At 40.7% G+C, this 19,935-nt stretch overlaps 1 protein-coding gene across 1 annotated transcript in view; it reads left to right on the top strand.

Moving 5' to 3' along the window:
* LOC141147927 (transmembrane protease serine 9-like) overlaps positions 1-19,935 on the top strand; it is a 57,726-nt gene that overhangs the window by 3,214 nt on the left and 34,577 nt on the right. Inside the window, exons 2-5 of the mRNA XM_073635085.1 lie at positions 6,049-6,259; positions 7,127-7,398; positions 13,220-13,389; positions 18,554-18,776. Of these exons, the coding sequence (XP_073491186.1) occupies positions 6,049-6,259; positions 7,127-7,398; positions 13,220-13,389; positions 18,554-18,776 (876 nt within the window). The remainder of the gene's footprint in view (positions 1-6,048; positions 6,260-7,126; positions 7,399-13,219; positions 13,390-18,553; positions 18,777-19,935) is intronic.

Below are 19,935 nucleotides of genomic sequence, written 5' to 3'. Positions count from 1 at the left end.
CCTGACAATACTCTGCAATGCCCTGACAATACTCTGCAATGCTCTGCTGCAATACCCTGCCAATACTCTGCAATGCCCTGCCAATACTCTGCAATGCCCTGCCAATACTCTGCAATGCCCTGCCAATACTCTGCAATGCCCTGACAATACTCTGCAATGCCCTGACAATACTCTGCAATGCCCTGCCAATACTCTGCAATGCCCTCACAATACTCTGCAATGCCCTGCCAATACTCTGCAATGCCCTGCCAATACTCTGCAATGCCCTGACAATACTCTGCAATGCCCTGACAATACTCTGCAATGCCCTGCCAATACTCTGCAATGCCCTGCCAATACTCTGCAATGCCCTGCCAATACTCTGCAATACCCTGCCAATACTCTGCAATGCCCTCACAATACTCTGCAATGCCCTGCCAATACTCTGCAATGCCCTGCCAATACTCTGCAATACCCTGACAATACCCTGCAATGCCCTGCCAATACCCTGCCAATATACCTGCCAATACCCTGCAATACCCTGCAATACTCTGCCACACCCTGCCTGATATTACAGTGGGGGAGATTTTATTTTTTGTTGATCCGAAAATGATCTGAACCGTGACTCCTGATTCTTATTATTATCAGAAGAACACTGGCCCAAAATAGTAAAATAAAGCATTAAAAAAAAATGAACTATATGTTTCTTGCTATTACCATAATTTACCATCAAAGAATAGCCCAAAATAAATTCTCCTGCACTTGACAATCACAGCGATACCATATTTGTGTATGTTAATTGTTGTTTTCACCTGTACCACATCCCAGAAACAATAGTGCGCATTTTTTCCTTTTTTTTTTTTTTTTTTCATTCTACACAGAACACACCAACAATAATTTAACCACTTCAGTTCCGGAAGATTTACCCCCCTTCATGACCAGGCCATTTTTTGCAATATGGCACTGAATTATTTTAGCTGACAATGGTCGTGGGACACGGTACCCAAACTTATGTCCTTTTTTCCCACAAATAGAGCTGTCTATTGGTGGTATTGGATGACCTGTGTGCTTTTTTTTTGTTTGCATTAAAACAAAAATAGCCTGACAATTTTGAAAAAAAGAAAATAATATTTTTAATTTCTGCTATAGAACACATCCAATTAAAAAAAAGTAAAAAAAAAAAAATGTTCTTGAATTTAGGCCAAAATGTATTCTGCTACATATTTTTGATTAAAAAAAAAAAATCCCAATAAGTGTATATTGATTGGTTTGTGCAAAAGTTATAACGTCCAAAAACTATGGGATATATTTATGAAAATGTTATTTATTTTACCAGTAATGGCAGCGATCAACGACTTATGGCGGGACTGCAATATTGCGTCGGAGAAATCGGACACCTGACACTTTTTTGAAACTTTTTTGAGGACCAGTGACACCAATACAGTGATCAATGCTACACATATGCACTGTCACTGTACTAATGACACTGGCTGGGAAGGGGGTTAACATCAGGGGTAATCATAAATGTGTGGCCAGCATGTTTTACTGTGTGTGTGCTGCTTTTACTAAACAATGTGCTTTGCAGGAAGAACAAAAACAGTACATTGCCGCCGTCAGAAGAGAGCGCTGTGTTTGTTTACCTACACAGGGCATGTCCAGAGCTGATCATCGCGTGCTGGCGACCAATCAGTGCCACCCGCGGATTGGTTCTTGCTGCAGCCAATCGCAGCACAGCCGGGGCAGCGGGGGCGCGCGGGTGCGCTCCCTAATCCGGCACACGGGTCACATACTAGGTACGTGATCCTGCACAGGAGAGCCATCTTGCCGCCGTATATGTATATCATACAAGCAGTTACAGAATGTTTTTTTTTATTCCTTCCAAAAAAAAAATGACCCTGACTTTTGACCTCGACCTTTGACCCCCAACCTTAACCTTTGACCCTAACACTAACCCTCACACTGACCTAGATCTAACCTACCTTGAGCTATCTATTTTGTTCTTTATTTTTATTTTTTACACTATTTTTTCTATTTACTGCTTCATCTCCTGCAAGGACAGGAAGCAAACGCAGGGGCGGGCTCACGGTAACTAATCATTGTGATAGCCAATTAGAGGCTATCACAGGGATCGGGTCACCTGGACCTGGGAATCCTGGGTCCCGATCATTAGTATGAGACCCGAGGCTCTCGGTGTGCACACTCCCAGCACAAAACCAGGTACACATACATGCGGCCTCACGGGAAAAAAAAGCCCAGTCCAGTGAGGCTGCATAGAGTAAAACCTTGGTTTGAGAGCCTTTTGCAAGACAAGCAACATTTTTTGATAAACTTTGACTTGATATACAAGCAATGTCTTGATATACAAGTAACGTCATGTCACAACTGGGAATAAAAGAGAAGAGAGGCGCCTCTAAGTGTAGCAATATGGTTACATTTAATGAAGGTACAACATTTAGCAACATATTGCTACACTTATGCCACGTACACACGATTGGACTTTCCACCAACAAAACCATGGATTTTTGTTGGAAGGTTGTTGGCTCAAACTTATCTTGCATACACAAGGTCCCACAAGTGTTGGCCAACAATTACGAATGTGGGAACACGGTGACGTACAAAACAGGCGACGAGCCAAGAAAAAGGAAGTTCAATAGCCAGTGCGGCTCCTTCTGCTTGATTCCGAGCATGCGTGGAACTTTTGTATGTCGGACTTGTGTACACACGATCGGAAATTCCGACAACAAAGTTTTGTTGGCGGAAAATTTGAGAGCCTGCTATCAAACATTTGTTGGCAGAAATTCCGACAGCAAATGTTCGATGGAGCATACACATGGTCGGACTTTCAGCCAACAACTCACATCCAACATTTGTTGTCAGAAAATCCGATCGTGTGTATACGGCATTAGAGGCGCCTCTCTTCTCTTTTATACTCTGGAGCTCCTGCTGGATTTTGCTTCAAATCCCCTTGTAGAGGCTTCCATTTGTGGATGGACATTTTATGGTTACACAACCTGGTCACATTGCTATAATCTTTTTATATGGCTAGAAACTGAAGAACTTATAAATAAATGGTTGTGGAACGAATCATTTGAGTTTTCATTATTTCTTATGGGGAAATTTGCTTTGATATACAAGTGCTTTGGATTACAAGCATGTTTCTGGAACGAATTATGCTCCCCCAATCCAAGGTTTTACTGTATATGCATACCTCCTGTCTGGTCAACGTTTCTTCTATAAACAGTGTTACTTTGTATCTCTCTATCTCTTACCTGATCAATGTTTATAAACAGTGTTACTTTGTATCTCTCTATCTCTTACCTAATCAATGTTTATAAACAATGTTACTTTGTATCTCTCTATTTCTTACCTGATCAATGTTTATAAACAATGTTACTTTGTATCTCTCTATCTCTAATGCCGCGCACACACGATCGGACTTTACGAGACTTTGTACGGCGTACTTTTCGACCGACTTTACGATGGACATTCCGAATGAACGGACTTGCCTACACACAATCAACCAAAGTCCGAGGGATTCGTACGTGATGACGTACGACCGGACCAAAACAAGGAGGTTCATAGCCAGTAGCCAATAGCTGCCCTAGCGTCGGTTTTTGTCCGTCGGACTAGCATACAGACGAGCAGACTTTTCGACCGCACTCGAGTCCATTGGACAGATTTGAAACATGTTTCAAATCTAAGTCCGTCAAACTTTTGAGAAAACAAAATCCGCTGGAGCCCACACACGATCGAATTGTCCGACGAAATCCGGTACGCCGGACCAAGTATGCCGTAAAGTCTCATCGTGTGTACGCGGCATAAGTGCCGGTTCACACTGAGGCAGCACGACTTGGAGCGCGACTGCCTCAGACGACTTGCACACGACAGCAGCGGCGACTTGCAAAACGACTTCTATATAGAAGTCAATGCAAGTCGCCTCAAGTCGTCCCCAAAATAGTACAGGCACCTTTTTCTAAGTCGGAGCGACTTGAGTTGCTCCTATTAGAACGGTTCCAGAGTCGCCTGACAAGTCGTTCCAGTGTGAACCGGCTCTTACCTGATCAATGTTTATAAACAATGTTACTTTGTATCTCTCTATCTCCTGTGTGATCAATGTTTATAAACAATGTTACTTTCTATCTCTCTATCTCCTGTCTGATCAATGTTTATAAACAATGTTATTTTGTATCTCTCTATCTCTTACCTGATCAATGTTTATAAACAATGTTACTTTGTATCTCTCTATCTCTTACCTGATCAATGTTTATAAACAATGTTACTTTGTATCTCTCGATCTCTTACCTGATCAATGTTTATAAACAATGTTACTTTCTATCTCTCTATCTCCTGTCTGATCAATGTTTATAAACAATGTTACTTTGTATCTCTTGATCTCTTACCTGATCAATGTTTATAAACAATGTTACTTTGTATCTCTCCATCTCTTACTTGATTAATGTTTATAAACAATGTTACTTTCTATCTCTCTATCTCCTGTCTGATCAATGTTTATAAACAATGTTACTTTGTATCTCTCTATCTCTTACCTGATCAATGTTTATAAACAACGTTACTTTCTATCTCTCTATCTCCCGCCTGGACCCATTAGGACCCCAGAAATAAATACGCACCCATTAACATCTGCATCCTGTGAGCGGGGCCACCTGATATCAGACACTTCCTGTGTATAGGAGCTTGCAATCCAGGTTGCGGTTAGCATTTCACAGCAATACTTTCAAATGCAGCATCCGTGAGCCGAGCGGGGATGTATAGACGCCGTACATGAACCAACACGCTGGAAGTTTACATATATGTCAGACACACATTACTCACAAGGAGGGAGGAATACACTGCTCTACAAATTATATTTTATTACCTTGTTAATCAAATAGAAAGTAATCCTTGTCAAAAATGTCAACAAATCACACAATCTGATTTGATATCAATATTTGTAGATGGAGATTGATAGATCTTTACTGGTCCGGGTCATAGAGACATTCACCTACACTGCAATTTCTAGACCGTATTTACTATTTTACAAAGGGAAAGACATTTTATAACTGTTTATTTTTATTTTTTGTAATGTTTTCATAATACATTGTGTGCTTATACCTTTATTATAAAGAATATATTATCTTATATATGAATGAAATATACAACTGTGGAGTGATATTAGAGTGTAAGCTCTGATAGGATTGCTCAGTGTTCTCTTTACAGCACTATGGTATAAGTCAGAGCTATGTAAATGTATAATAATAAGAGGGTTGTGGCTTCAGTGTGTGTGTTTTTATTTATATATAAATATACACACACTATCTCACAAAAGTCAGTACACCCCTCACATTTTTGTAAATATTTTATTATATCTTTTCATGTGACAACACTGAAGAAATGACACTTTGCTACAATGTAAAGTAGTGAGTGTACAGCTTGTATAACAGTGTAAATTTTCTGTCCCCTCAAAATAACTCAACACACAGCCATTAATGTCTAAACCGCTGGCAACAAAAGTAAGTACACCCCTAAGTGAGAATGTCCAAATTGGGCCCAATTAGACATTTTCCCTCCCCGGTGTCATGTGACTCGTTAGTGTTACAAGGTCTCAGGTGTGAATGGGGGAGCAGGTGTGTTAAAATTGGTGTTATCGCTCTCACTCTCTCATACTGGTCACTGGAAGTTCAACATGGGACCTCATGGCAAAGAACTCTCTGAGGATCTGAAAAAAATAATTCTCGCTCTACGTAAAGATGGCCTAGGCTAGAAGAAGATTGCCAAGACCCTGAAACTGAGCTGCAGCACGGTGGCCAAGACCATACAGCGGTTTATCAGGACAGGTTCCACTCAGAACAGGCCTCGCCATGGTCAACCAAAGAAGTTGAGGTCACATGCTCAGCGTCATATCCAGAGGTTGTCTTTGGGAAATAGACGTATGAGTGCTGCCAGCATTGCTGCAGAGGTTGGGGGGTCAGAGCTACATATAATGTATAAATAATAATAACAATAATAATGAAAGTGTGTGACTGGTGTGTGTATCTACATTTATTATTATTGTTTTTTTTTTCACTACAGTTTTGCCATTTTCGGTCCTCCCCATTGACACGGTACCAAGCTCTCCAGTTTGTGGGTCTCCAGCGGTGGCCAATCGTATAGTAGGTGGTACAGATGCTGCGGAGGGGATGTGGCCTTGGCAGGTCAGCCTGCGGTATAATGGACGTGCTATATGTGGAGGGTCCCTCATCTCCAATCAGTGGGTGATATCTGCTGCTCACTGCGTCCAATTGTGAGTCTCTGTTCTTCTCAACTGCAGCTTGTTAATTTGACAAAAGGGGTTGTGGGGGGTATTGACATTATTTGGGCTTAGTTATGATTTTAGTTATTTATTTATAGTTAAAACTTCCTTTAAAAAATCTTTTTGTATGTACAGTATATTTACAATTAAACATAATAGACCAAACTCTGATTCCACGTAGGCCTGTGGCCCTGACATGGTAATGCCTCTAAACCTCAACCTCAGCTGAGATCTGAGCTTTCTGGCTCCCCTCTCTGGATTGCATCCTCCATATATTCTTATGCAGCATGTTTTAGGGGGCTGATGACACCAACATTCCTTTACCATGCTCCTATTGGAAATCATCATCTGTATATTTAGCACTGAGCACGCTCTTCTGAGAGAGGAAAGAGCGGAAGTTATATTTTTCAATACTAGACTGGAGATGGGAGAAAATCTCTTTTCCAATATAAGACAAGTAGAAATGTTATCTTTTTCTTTTCTTTATTTCTCTCTCTCCCTCTCCCCCTCACCCCCCCTCTCTCTCCCCCGTCTCTCTCTCTCCCCCCTCTCTCTCTCTCCCCCTCTCTCTCCCGCCTGCTCTCCCGCTCACTCTTCTCCCCTCCTCTCTCTCTCTCTCCCTCTCCGGAGATGGGAGAAAATCTCTTTTTCAATATAAGACAAGAAATGTTATCTTTTTATTTTCTTTCTTTTCTCTCTCTCCCTCTCTCTTGCATTTATACTAAATTGTGAAGGGTATAGCTGGAACATTTGCTTATTCTTATTAGACTGAAGATACAGCTTGATGCAGCAAGCATGTCTCCTTTTGTCCAGATGATTTGTTTTAACAATTGTACAATTTTTTTATCTGAATTTCAGTTCATCATCGCCCTCTCGTTACACCGTGTACCTGGGAGCCTACAGACTAGACACCCCCACCGCCAATGAAGTGGGGGTCAGAGTGATCAATCTCATAGTTAATTCCCAGTTTAGTGGAACGGGAAGCAGTGGAGATATCTCTTTGCTGGGACTGGCAAAGCCAATCACCTTCACCCAGTTCATTCAACCCATCTGTATCCCATCAGCATCCATGGTCTTCTCTCCCGGGACAAATTGTTGGGTCACTGGCTGGGGAGATACAAAGTATGGAGGTAAAAATAATTCTGTATTCTTGTGCCAATGCAATCTAGTCAAATCCGAGACCAGAAAGAACTCAAAACTATGTTATATTGAGAATGTCTAAATCTGGTCATAGATGGATAGAATTTTGAACAAAAATTCTTAAGAAAAATCTTTGGAAAATTTGTCGGAAAATCCTCAGAACATTCGAATGTCATTTGAAAGCTTTCATTTGCTTTTTAACATTTGATTTTGGAATGAATGGACTTTACTGAACAAAAACCTGTTATAAATTTGTTCATACATGAAACCTTTTACATCCTGCTCCTTCAAATTTTTTTCATCACTGCTGTTGAAAATGAAAGTCGATTTGTCCCCACTAATGAAAATAAACACATTTTCTTATAACATTCTTTTCCTACCAATTTTTTTTTTTTTAATTCTACTCACCTTTGACCAGCCTTGGACCATATTGTATAGTAAATGAGATGTTTAGTGTTTTTAATAGTATACAAAAAATTGTAATTTTTTTTTTTTTCTCATCTTGACCATAGTAAAAAAAAAAATATATATATATATATATATATATATATATATATATATATATATATATATATAGTATTGCATGATTTTTATTTTTTTTCTTCACTATGGTCAAAATTAAAGTACAGAATTTTTTAATGCATTATTGTTTATTAAAGCAGTACTCAACTTCCCGGGTTTTTTTCCTCTTCCTACCTGTATCACTGGGTTCTCCTCAAAAAAGCAAACTCGCCCACACAACAAGTATTGTCCCATTGAAATCCGCCGTTCGAGTGCTATACACCAAGTCCCAGACCACCACCTTGGTCCTCTTCAGCTGGTTGCCTGGGATAATTCAGCTGGAGGTACCCCTGGGGGTTACAGGACCTGTAACACATCACTCTGGCCTTGGCAAGAATGGCGGTGGTAGGTGGAGCAAAAAATGTAAAAATAAAAAAAAAATAGATACCATTCTGGTTTGGGAAGGCAGTGTTAAAATGGGACTAACTCCCTTTAATATGTCTCCTTTGAGCCAATTGGTGGATCTCTAGTAGCCACAGGTAAATATGCGTGGCTCTGATCTGTGGGCAAATTCTGCAAACATTACCAGTCATATGGTTCACACAGCAACCAATGACAGTGCAGCTAATGGCGTGCTAGTGACCATTGTTGTCATTGGTTGGTAGGATGCAGTCGGCTGAACAGCAGCCTCGGTTGACAGGACGCAGGCAGCACAGCTGAAAGTTGTGATTTAGTGGAGGTACTACTACTACCACTAAATGAATGACTTCTTGCTGTAGTAGCAGCCAGAGGTTCATGTCGGCGAACAGGACAAATCTGGTTGCTTAATTCACCCAGCTATGAATCCTCAATGCAATCCCTGCATGGCCAAAAAATGCAAACCTCATAGCCAATCTCTAGTTTCCATTTCAGCTAGTCATCCTTCTCAGTTAACCCTTTTGTATACAGTCCTCAATAGCTCAGTTCAGAAAAATGGCTCACCTTGCTAATTTTCAGGTTTCAATTAGACAAAATGAGGCTGAAAGCAGGCAGCGCTATAATGTCCCTACATGTTGTCATGTAATGTTTTAGTTTGAAAGCAAAGTTTAGCTAGAAAAAAGGGTAAAAAAAAAAATATATATATATACGTATATATATATATATATATATATATATATATACAGTGGAACCTTGGTTAACGAGTTACGCAGTTAACAAGCGTTTTAAAAGACGAGCAACTTTTTTAAAAAATTTCTGACTCGGTTTGCGAGTGTTGTCTTTCAAAACGAGCAGAATTCAAGCTAATGGGGTGTGCAGTACAGCATTTGGCCAGAGGTGCAGGAGCGCCGGTGACACTTGGAATGGTTCGGAGCCGTTCGGAAATACTCTGAACCACTCGGAAATACTCGGAAACACTCAGAAATACTCCATTCCTACGTGTTTCCGAGCCTTTCCAAGGCTTTCCGAGTTCAACCGAGCTGTCCCTGAGTATTTCCGAGGCTCTCCGGTGCCCCCCCCCACCTCTGGCCACATGCGGTGTTGCACACAATTGAAGTCAATGTGGAACAAATTATCTTTGTTTCCATTGACTTCTATGGGGAAACTCGCTTTGATATGCGAGTGCTTTGGATTACAAGCATTCTCCTGGAACAGATTATGCTCGTAATCCAAGGTTCCACTATATATCTATATATAGATATATATAGCTATATATCTATATATAGCTATATATATCTATATATATCTATAGATACATATCTATATATATTTATATATAGATATATAGATAGATAGATAGATCTATATTTATATAGATCTATCTATCTATATATATCTCACAATGTTTAAAGCCAAATTTCTGGCTCTTCTGAAGGTCCCCAGTGTGGTTTTTAAGTATTCAAAGCCTTCAGGACACACAAGTTACCAGGTTGGGAAGTCCTTATTGATGCAGGAAGCAGCACCGACATGATGACATCAGCACTGCTTTCTGCGCCAATACATTTTGAATTAGGGGCACAGTGTGATGGCCTCTTAGGGGTGGGTCCATGATATCCCTCACAGTAGAGTCACTGGGGTGTCAGCCTTAACCCAGAAGACTGGGGATATCTGGTGGAGTAGAATAGGCACCACAGGGAACAGCTCCAGATTGCAAGTAAGCATTTCGTTAACTTTCGCTGTGTTCTAGCTGACTTGCTGCAGCTTCTAATGCATGCTGTGAGAAGCTCACAGTGTGCAGTGAAATCAGATTAAGCCGTCTAGGAGAGTCTAGGAGAGGAGTCGGTACTACTGTGCAAAACTGAAGGGAAGGCTGGAAGACAGATTTAAGCCCGCATTTTATGGACTGTCCCTAATAATGTTGTTATTCCTGGGAAAGTGCAGCCTGTTCTAGCTTGTGTATATGCTGATGCACAGAAAACTATAATCACACCTCCCAGTGGGACAATTAGCCACAAAGATAATCTAAATAGTTCTGATGACTCCATGCACTGCAATGTGACTGATTGTTTGCCTAGGCTCACTTTCCAGTCTGGTGACTATTGCCATTGCTGCTATTCCAATTAGCTGTAAATGCATGTCATACAGAACGAAACATTCTGTACACCTCTGCACCATGTGCACCGTTCCCCATTTTCCTCTGTAAAAACACGGCAAGTACTGAAAACTGCCGGAAATCCAGTGAGCTCCTTACTTCCTGTCTGAACTGACAACATGGTGCCTCTGCTGCACTGAAATCCCAACTTGTGTTTTCAGCTGAACACCAGACCTCCCTCTCTGGCCCGTCCTCCTCCATACCACCCCTCACATACATTCATTACCTTATTCTTTGTTCATAAGAATAGTGCAAATCCGGAAAATACCACTAGATGGAACTGATAATAATGTTTCCTATGAGCAGGGCCCTCTTAACCCTCTTGTATTTTATTGTTACTGTTCTGTCTTCTTTTATATTGTAAAGCGCTGTGCAAACGGTTGGCACTATATAAATGCTGTATAATAATTATTGATTATATAAATAATAATAGTAATACATTTTTATTTTCTATCATCGTTATCGCCATCTAGTGTCCATAATAATGTATTTTCCCTATTTATACTATTCCTATGAATGAACATCTGACCTAAAGAAAAAATACTCATAACATTAGATTTTTTTTTCTGCATTGTGGCCAGTAGATGGAGTTGACCATCATAATGCACAAATGATTATTTTCCACCATCATCAATCGAGTAATATTCTATTTGCCAGCACATGCAGTTTCACGGGCCAGATAGCTATGTGATTTTTTTTTTTTAAATTATACCCCTAATTGTGATGTGATTGTTTCAATATCTTTTGACTATATGTCAAGGACCCTATAGGGTGCTAGGGTGCATATGTCCTCCAAAAATATCACTGCAAGCTACAGGGGCTGGCAGGGTGCAGGAAAGGACCAGGCACATGGCACATTTGTAAATGTGATCGATGCTGAAGGTCTTTTACAGCAATATTATTCTATAAATCGGTGGGGTTTGCCTGCTAGAGCAGGGGGACAGGTTGTTGCATTAAATGTTCTTGTGATATTGGTATACTTTGGTTTACCTTTGTATCTGAACTAGAGAGAATGAGGATTTTTTTTTGTTGCAGTTGTTGAATCCAAACATCTGTCAACGCCCTGACTACAAATAAATACATACTTAGTGCCTGATATACTGTATTGAATTAAGATACTTTTTAAATATTTAGCCCATCCATTTACTTTAATCAGGTTAATCCATTTTCACTCTATTCTAATCCCCTGATAAACCTTGTAGGCAAATCTCCTAATCTTTTTTAAATAAAACAATGCCTGACTTTGTGGTAATGGGTTTTGTTAATCATGTGGTTGGCGTCCGTCCAAGGGAAGTGTTCCAGGCATGGTGCCATTTACAAACTGAGCCAGTTCTCAGAAACCTCTTGTATGTACGCTTGTACATCGGTGTGTTCTGGCAGTAGAGTGTTTGATCTCTGTGGACATGTTGGTTCCAAGATTCTGACAAGTCTCCATGATTTATTTTATTGCCGATGATTTGGGTGATGGTTTTTGATTGATGACTTTAAAGGTTGGCTCCAGTCAAAGCAGAACTCCAGGCAAAACATCCAATACACAGACAAAATATATATATAAAGATGCAGTTTTAGTCCAGGTATCCAGAAAGTCTCAGACACAGTTATTCCCACCAACAGTCAGTCTAAGGCCCACCCAATAATTGGGTAGACCCGCTCACATTCTTTCTTCTTTCTTCGTTCTTCTTTCTTCATTCTTCCTTCTGTCTTCTTCTTCCTTCTGTCTTCTTTTCTTCCTTCTGTCTTCTTCTTCTTCTTCTTCTTTCTGTCTTCTTCTTCTTCTTCCTGTCTCCTTCTTCTTCTTTTTCCTTCTGTCGTCTTCTGTCTTCTTCTTCCTTCTGTCTTCTTTTCTTCTTTCTGTCTTCTTCTTCTTCTTCCTGTCTCCTTCTTCTTCTTCTTCCTTCTGTCTTCTTCTGTCTTCTTCTTCCTTCGTCCTTCTGTCTTCTTCTTTCTTCTTCTTCCTTCTGTCTTCTTCTTCCTTTTTCTTCCTTCTGTCTTCTTCTTCCTTCTTCCTTCTGTCTTCTTCTTCCTTCTTCCTTCTGTCTTCTTCTTCTTCTTCCTTCTGTCTTCTTCTTCTTCTTCCTTCTGTCTTCTTCTTCTTCTCCCTTCTGTCTTCTTCTTCTTCCTTCTGTCTTCTTCCTTTTTGTCTTCCTATTTTCAAGTCCAATGCCTTAACCACTCGGCCATCACAGCCTGTTGTTTCTTCTGTCTTCGGTCTTTCTTCTTCTTTCTTCCTTCCGTCCTCTTTCTTCTTCCTTCTGTGTTCTGTCCTCTTTTTCCTTCAATGTTCTGTCTTCTTCCTTCTGTCTTCTTTTTTTCTTAACAATAAGAACATTTTTATTGATTTTGATAACAATACAAATAGTCTTTCTTCTTCTTTTTTCTTTCTTCGTTCTTCATTCTTCCTTCCTTCCTTCTTCTTCCTTTCTTCTTCTGTCTTACTTTTTCTTGTTTTTCTCTCTTCTCCTTCTGTCCTCTTCTTCTCTCTTCTCCTTCTTTTGTCTTCTTCTTCTTTCGTCTTCTTCTGTCTTCTCTTTCCTTATACTTTCTTCTGTCTTCTCTTTCCTTATACTTTCTTCTGTCTTCTCCTTCCATCCACTTTTTTCTGTCTTCTTCCATCTACTTTCTTTAGCAATTTGAAGGAGTTGAAAGGAAGGAACCAAGGAAGGAAGAATATAAACAGATTACATTTCAGTTTTAAGAGCTCCATTTTATTTGGTTCATAAATCTATCTCTTCTCTCTTCAGTAAACCTGGCTTACCCGAGGACCCTCCAGCAAGTCATGGTGCCACTGATCAGCCGGGAGTCATGTGACAAGATGTACCATATCGACTCTGCGTACAATCCCTCCCAGACTGTCATCAAGTATGATCAGATCTGTGCCGGGTACCAGTCTGGACAGCAGGACGCCTGCCTGGTGAGTACAAAAACCTACCCACCAAAAAACGATCACATGAATGGCGTTTTACATCTAAATATCATGGTGTAATCATTTATAAAACTTGGAGAAAAACAATTGAATGGTTTGATTTTGATGAAGCTTTGTTATATACTTTATAGAGGGAGGAATGGCTAACCAGTCTTTGTGTCCCATTTGGGAAGATTTGTATTTGTTTCCCTTTGTTTGAGATACAACAGAAAGTTGAAGATTTCTTATCTACTGCTGTTCTGGTGACAACTGTAAAATTTTGGATGTCCCATCAGGACACCCAAGACAACTAGAAGGGTGGATCATACCAGCTTGACACAGGTAGCATTTGGGGTTCTTACCATTTTCACATTCCATCCAAAACATAAAGTGTGTGTGACTAAAAGCAAAACATTTTGGCTAGAGCAAGGAAGGGTTAAAATCCCTGTGAGGTTTTTTTCACCATCTATGTCTCATTGAAGTGATTTCCCTTCACTTCCTGTCCCATAGCCACAATGGGAAGTGAGAGGAAATCCCTCCAAAGGGAGAGAATCCCGGGATGTCACCAGAACTAGTGTCTCCATTGGAAGATTTCCCCTCTATTAGATCTAGGTTACACTTGCTTCAAAATATAGCTTTGGACACGCTTTGTTAAAGCTCTCTGAATGCCAGTCAAAGCCCCTGTCACTAAATAAAATGGTTAGATAACAGTCCTGTTTACACCTTGCTTTTGGTTGGTGCTTCGATGAGGCTTTGAGGAGGCTTCTGTGGGGCTTCGATGATGCTTTGGTGGAGCTTCAATGGGGCTTCGGTCATGCTTTGGGGCTTTGGTGGGGCTTTGATGGGGCTTTGATGAGGCTTCAGTGGGGCTTCAAGCGAGCTTTGCCATAGACTTTTGTGGAGGCTTTGAAGATGCTTTGAAGCACCATTAAAGCTACATAGAGTATACTTTTTGAAGCAAAGCTGAAGCAAAGCCAAAGCAAAGCAAAATCAAAGTGTAAACAGGACTGTAAGCTAACAATTTTATTTAGTGACAGGAGCTTTGACTAGCGTTCAGAGAGCTTTAACAAAGCCTATCCGAAGCCTTGTTTTCAAGCATATGTAAACTAGCCGTTAATGTGTGTTGAAGCCGAAGCAAGTGTTCTGATGTTAACCCAAAATTTAGGGTTTTCTTTTACTTTCACTTTCAATGATAATGGTAAACAGGGCGAATATAAATAGTGAATCTTCTAATGGGGGCACAGACAGCAATTCAATCATCACAGGTGTTCTAATCTTTCTCCACTATATCCCAAACTAAAAAAAAACAAAAAAAAAGTGTATGTATAGACCTACTTTTATGTCCCTTTGCAATTATCTGTTGATCCTGTCCAATTCCAGTTATGTGTTCTTTCTGGTGGAGGCCCAAAAATGCTTCCTGCATACGTTTTGACAGTGCCAAGTAAAGACCAGCCCTTAAAGCCCATTATTTGCATTCATTTTGGGAGTGGATAATTAAGTGGACTATAGATCCACAAGGAAATCGTCAGAGAAGGATTAAGCAGTATTGCAAAAAATATAGAAAACTTTAATTGAGAAATTCAAAATTGTAAAAAATACACCTCTACCATTGCAAGAGTATAAAATTATGACAACATTGTCAACACAACACAGGTAGCCACCACAGACTCACATCCAACCACATATGCACCTAAATATAGGAAGGAGAACTTGCAGCAGGCAATCACCCATGTACAGTATCTCACAAAAGTGAGTACACTCCTCACATTTTTGTAAATATTTTATTTTATTTGTACTGTGATATACTGAAGCAGAGCATGATCCCCTCTTTGGAGACTGGGCCGCAGGGCAGTATTCCAACATGATAAAGACCCCAAACACACCTCCAAGATGACCACTGTCTTGCTAAAGAAGCTGAGGGTAAAAGTGATGGACTGGCCAAGCATGTCTCTAGACCTAAACCCTTTTGAGCATCTGTGGGGCATCCTCGAACAGAAGGTGGAGGAGCGTAAGGTCTCTAACATCCACCAGCTACGTGATATCATCATGGAGGATTGGAAGAGGACTCCAGTGAAAATCTGTGAAACTCTGGTGAACTCCATGCCCAAGAGGGTTAAGGCAGTGCTGAAAAATAATAGTGGCCACACAAAATATTAACACTTTGGGTCCAATTTGGACTGTTGTTGCCAGCGGTTTAGACATTAATGGCTGTGTGTTGAGTTATTTTGAGGGGACAGCAAATTTACACTGTTATACAAGCTGTACACTCACTACTTTACATTGTAGCAAAGTGTCATTTCTTCAGGGTTGTCACATGAAAAGATATAATAAAATATTTACAAAAATGTGAGGGGTGTCCTCACTTTTGTGAGATACTGTAGGTAATGAGTATTCCCAGATAGTCAGTAGCATACCTGCTCTTAGAATAGGTCAGTCTGGTATCCTAATAATAGGTAAATTAAGCTATCCATAGTCTATGAACATGTAGGTGTGCAGTATAGGAAGATCCTGTTCCATTCTCAAGGTACTTGTTAGGTTGGTTCGTGAATCCCTTTGTCACAGAGTCCTGTAATATGTGCGGTAGGTCAATCTACTCTGTTATCCGGCAGATGAGTGAAACCGCACAGGGTCGATAAAGTAGGGTGTCAATGTGGGTGGAATTAGTTTGCTGTGATGAAATTGCGAGTGGTGCCATGTGGGGGTAAGTTCAAGTGTAGGCACAAGTTGCAGACAGTCCAAGTGATCTCACCACTCCCCGACAGAAGAGAATTACCCAGCAATGTCCGCAAAGGATGTTTCCAGGGCACATTTCCAAGGCACTACAAATGCCACTTCCCCACGCCTCAAATTATTCAGGGCTGGTTCCTGGGATGGAGAGAGGCATGTCCATGGTGTCCTGTCTGTGTCCAAACATCACGTGACTATCTGGGAATATTCCTTAGCTATATGGGTGATTGCCTGCTGCAAATTCTCTTACCTATGTTTAGGTGTGTGTATGTGGTTGAAGGTGAGTCCACGGTAGCTGCCTGTGTTGTGTTCACAACATTATCATAATGTTATGCTCTTGCAATGGTGGAGGTGTATTTTTTTACAATTTTGGATTTCTCAATTAAAGTTTTCTATATTTTTGCAATACTGGTTAATCGTCCTCTGACTATTTTCTTGTGGATCTATAGTTCACTTAATTATATGCTGCTGGTAATCCAGAGGATCACACTTCCTTTTCTCCCTCGTGTGGTATGTTGTGGAGTGACGGTATATATTGGTTAAGCGATACTGGAATATGTGATTTTTCCCTAGACCCATCCACAATGGAGATAAAGCAATTTTTTTTTCTAATTTACTTGCAGATTTTGGGAGTGGGCTTGAAGTATAATGGACTGATGCACTTGCATTAGGTCATTTTCTTCCATGTCCTCATTCCCCTAAAGTCCACACCCACCACCTGAGGTGAAGGGATATTGAAATAAGAGCTAGTGATCCTGTAATTACCAAGATTTAAAAAAAATGACTTTGATTTAAGAGGCTGACAAAACAATGCTAGAGGCACTATTAGGCCAATTTTTTATGTGTAGCACACTCCTAGATAGGTTGCTAGGAAAACTAGGTAAATTTAGTTCCTTTTGGCTCAACTGTAATCAGTTGCCAGAAACCATATATCAGACTGAGACAGAAGTACAGTTAAATCAAACTTGTTCAATAATAATTAAAAAAGGTAAACAGAGTAAATGTAGTCAAAACATAGCCAGAACGGATAGTCAGACAAGCCAAAACATCAGAGAGCCAGAGCGATCTGGAGCCAGAAGGAATGTCAGCCAATCAAGTCTTTAACAGGAACACAGGAGAGTGTCTCTAGAGATGTGACCAAGGCGAAGGCAGAGATCATCTGGATCTGGACTGGACAGCTTAAGTAGGCAGGAATGATGAGCAGGATATCATTGACAGGTGAGTCACTGTGGAGAGATAGGAGCTGGCAATTAGCCGACAGCTGAGCGGCCACCTTTGAGAAGGAAGGGCTGAGCCCAGCCCTGACATCAGTAGAGCAGTTTGTGATTATTTTGGGCTGTTCTAGGCTTCACTGACTGCAGGCTCAATTGCCCCCCCCCACCTTCTGGAGGACTCTAGAATGTAGTGGACTGGAAGAGGCAGATTCACAGCCTGAATATTTGTGATCTCAGCCAGTCCCTGGGGGAGGATGCCCAGAAGTTGACATGGAAGTGCATAAATAAAGATTGGGCAGCCAAGGTTCATGTCCAGGAGGAAAAGTTCCCAGTCTGAAGGGCTGCTGCCCTTCCAGGCAGCCCAGCTGAAATTCTATCTGTGCTCATTGAGGTCCCAGCTATGCTAAAGCTGGGGGCCTGTTTGCTGAGAATCTCTGAAGCTAAGCAAGGATTTCACTGATGATCCAGTCTGGAGAGAAATGTCTGTATTGGAAGGAGGCATCCAAGTATCCAGGGACATTGTGAATAGAGACCTGAGTGCAAGATCCTGGTGACCATTGCTGCTGCCATCCCTTGTGTGTCAGTACTAGTATTTGCCTGGCCAGGGACATCTCCGACAGTATCTCAGTGCAGTCCAGTGCCATTACTAAAGGGGACTGTCCTAAGAAATAGAGTCAAAGTGAAGATTGCCCGATCATTGATGTTCAGAGTTAATGGAGTATCCCACAGCTCCCTGTGCCCTATCCAAGTTTATTCAGCAATACATTTCAGAAAAAGCAAAAACAGGTCCTACCCTGTGAAGAGTGAATGTTGCTGTGTACCTGGCTGCTGCTGCAATCATTTTGGAGAGGAACCAGTGGCAAATCAATGGAACTTACGGGGGTGAGCGCTACATGTGTAGCCTTTCAATATACTGTAAGGTAAACAGCAACACAGAAAGAAATGAGAATGCTTTTCTTTAAAGAGTAGGGGAGGACTAAGATCTATTTGTATTTCTGTCTGTGGACCTGTTGCAGGTTTTCCCTCACTTCCTGTCTAGTGAAACCATTGTCAGTAGAACAGGAAATGAGGGAAATCCTCAATCTTATGGAGTCCCAGAAAGCAATTTAACCTAATAGGAGTTTAAATGTTTCCCCATGCCGTCTGAAACTAGACAAAACAAAACGTTTTTTCTGGCTTGACATAGACTTTAAAGATTTGGTGTGGCTAAATAACAAACTCTCTTTTTCCAGGGAGACTCAGGAGGACCCCTCGTTTGTCAAGCTAATGGGATGTGGTATCAGGTTGGCATTGTGAGTTGGGGAGATGACTGCGCCCTTCCAAACAGGCCTGGCGTTTACACTTCAGTTTCAGCCTATGAGTCGTGGATCAACTATCACAAGAGCACACCTCCCAGTTCTTCCTCTGGCCTCTCGGCCTCAGTGCTTCTCCTAGTGGTCTGTCTAATTATTCATGGCTGACTTGGCCACTGCCTTGTCCTTTGCCAAGATGTCATGTTTTACAAAGTTTTTTTTTTTCTGGTTGCTAATGGCTCCATGGTCTGAGCCTGTAGTTATTAAAGCTAATGATGTCTATAGGTGAAGACCCCCAAGATCTGGAACTACCTTAAACTTGATGGATCTTCTGTAAACAAGACCCTAATCTGCACTCTGTGACTGGTTAATCATAAATCATAATTATATTGTCAGGTTAAGAATTGGGCATCAAAAGAAAAACGTGAAACTTGCCTCAAAAGTTGACAACCAACTCCAAATTCTATGGTGCTTGGACTGAAGAATCATAATTATATTGTCAGGTTCAGAATAGAGCATTTAAAAGAGAGCCATGAAACTTGGCCTCAAATGTTGACAACCAATGCCAAATATAAAAAGCATACAAAAAAATAAGGGATTGATTGGATTGAATTTAAAAGAGTAAAGGAGGGTTATGACCCCTGCAAGGTTTTTTCTGTTTTCCATTGGAGAGATTCACCTTAATTTCCTGTCCCGTAGCACAACAAGAAGTGAGAGAAAATCCCTGAAAATTAAGGGAATCTCTTGGGTTCCCCCAGATTACCAGAACCTAGTGTCCTCATTGGAAGATTTCCCCTCTTTTACTGTTCTGTGAACAACTCCAAAATTTGGGATTTTCTTTTATTTATACTTTCAATGATAGTGTTAAATAAGACAAATAGAGGGGACATATCTCCCTAACAGGGGCAGAGGTAGCAATAAAAACCCATTCTAATCCATCTCCACTCTGCCCAAAACTAAAAAAAGCTTGCCTTTAGTTATTCTTGAAGAATATTATGTAAGTATGCAGCATGTATGCTTTTAAAGGATGGCTGCTAATGACTTAATAGTCTTTGCTATCTCTCTGAGCATGTAACTGGGGCATTGGTAACTATTAAATCCAATGATGTGTGTGGATGAAGACCTACAAGGTTTGAGACTACCTTGACCTTGATGACCCTTTTATAAACCAGAACCTAGTCTGTAGACTGAAAAATCTGAATGATATTGTCGGCTTCAAAATGGAGCGTTCAAAGAAAGCCATAAAACTGAGCCAAATATTCACAACCAATGCCAAATGTAAGCGTATTTCAAAATTAAAAAAGAATAAGCATTATGTAGAC

The sequence above is a fragment of the Aquarana catesbeiana genome, linkage group LG06 (assembly GCF_042186555.1).
Source record: "Aquarana catesbeiana isolate 2022-GZ linkage group LG06, ASM4218655v1, whole genome shotgun sequence".
NCBI lineage: Eukaryota > Metazoa > Chordata > Amphibia > Anura > Ranidae > Aquarana > Aquarana catesbeiana.
The sequence above is the reverse complement of the archived record's forward strand: the minus strand, read 5'-3'. Positions and strand labels throughout refer to the sequence as shown.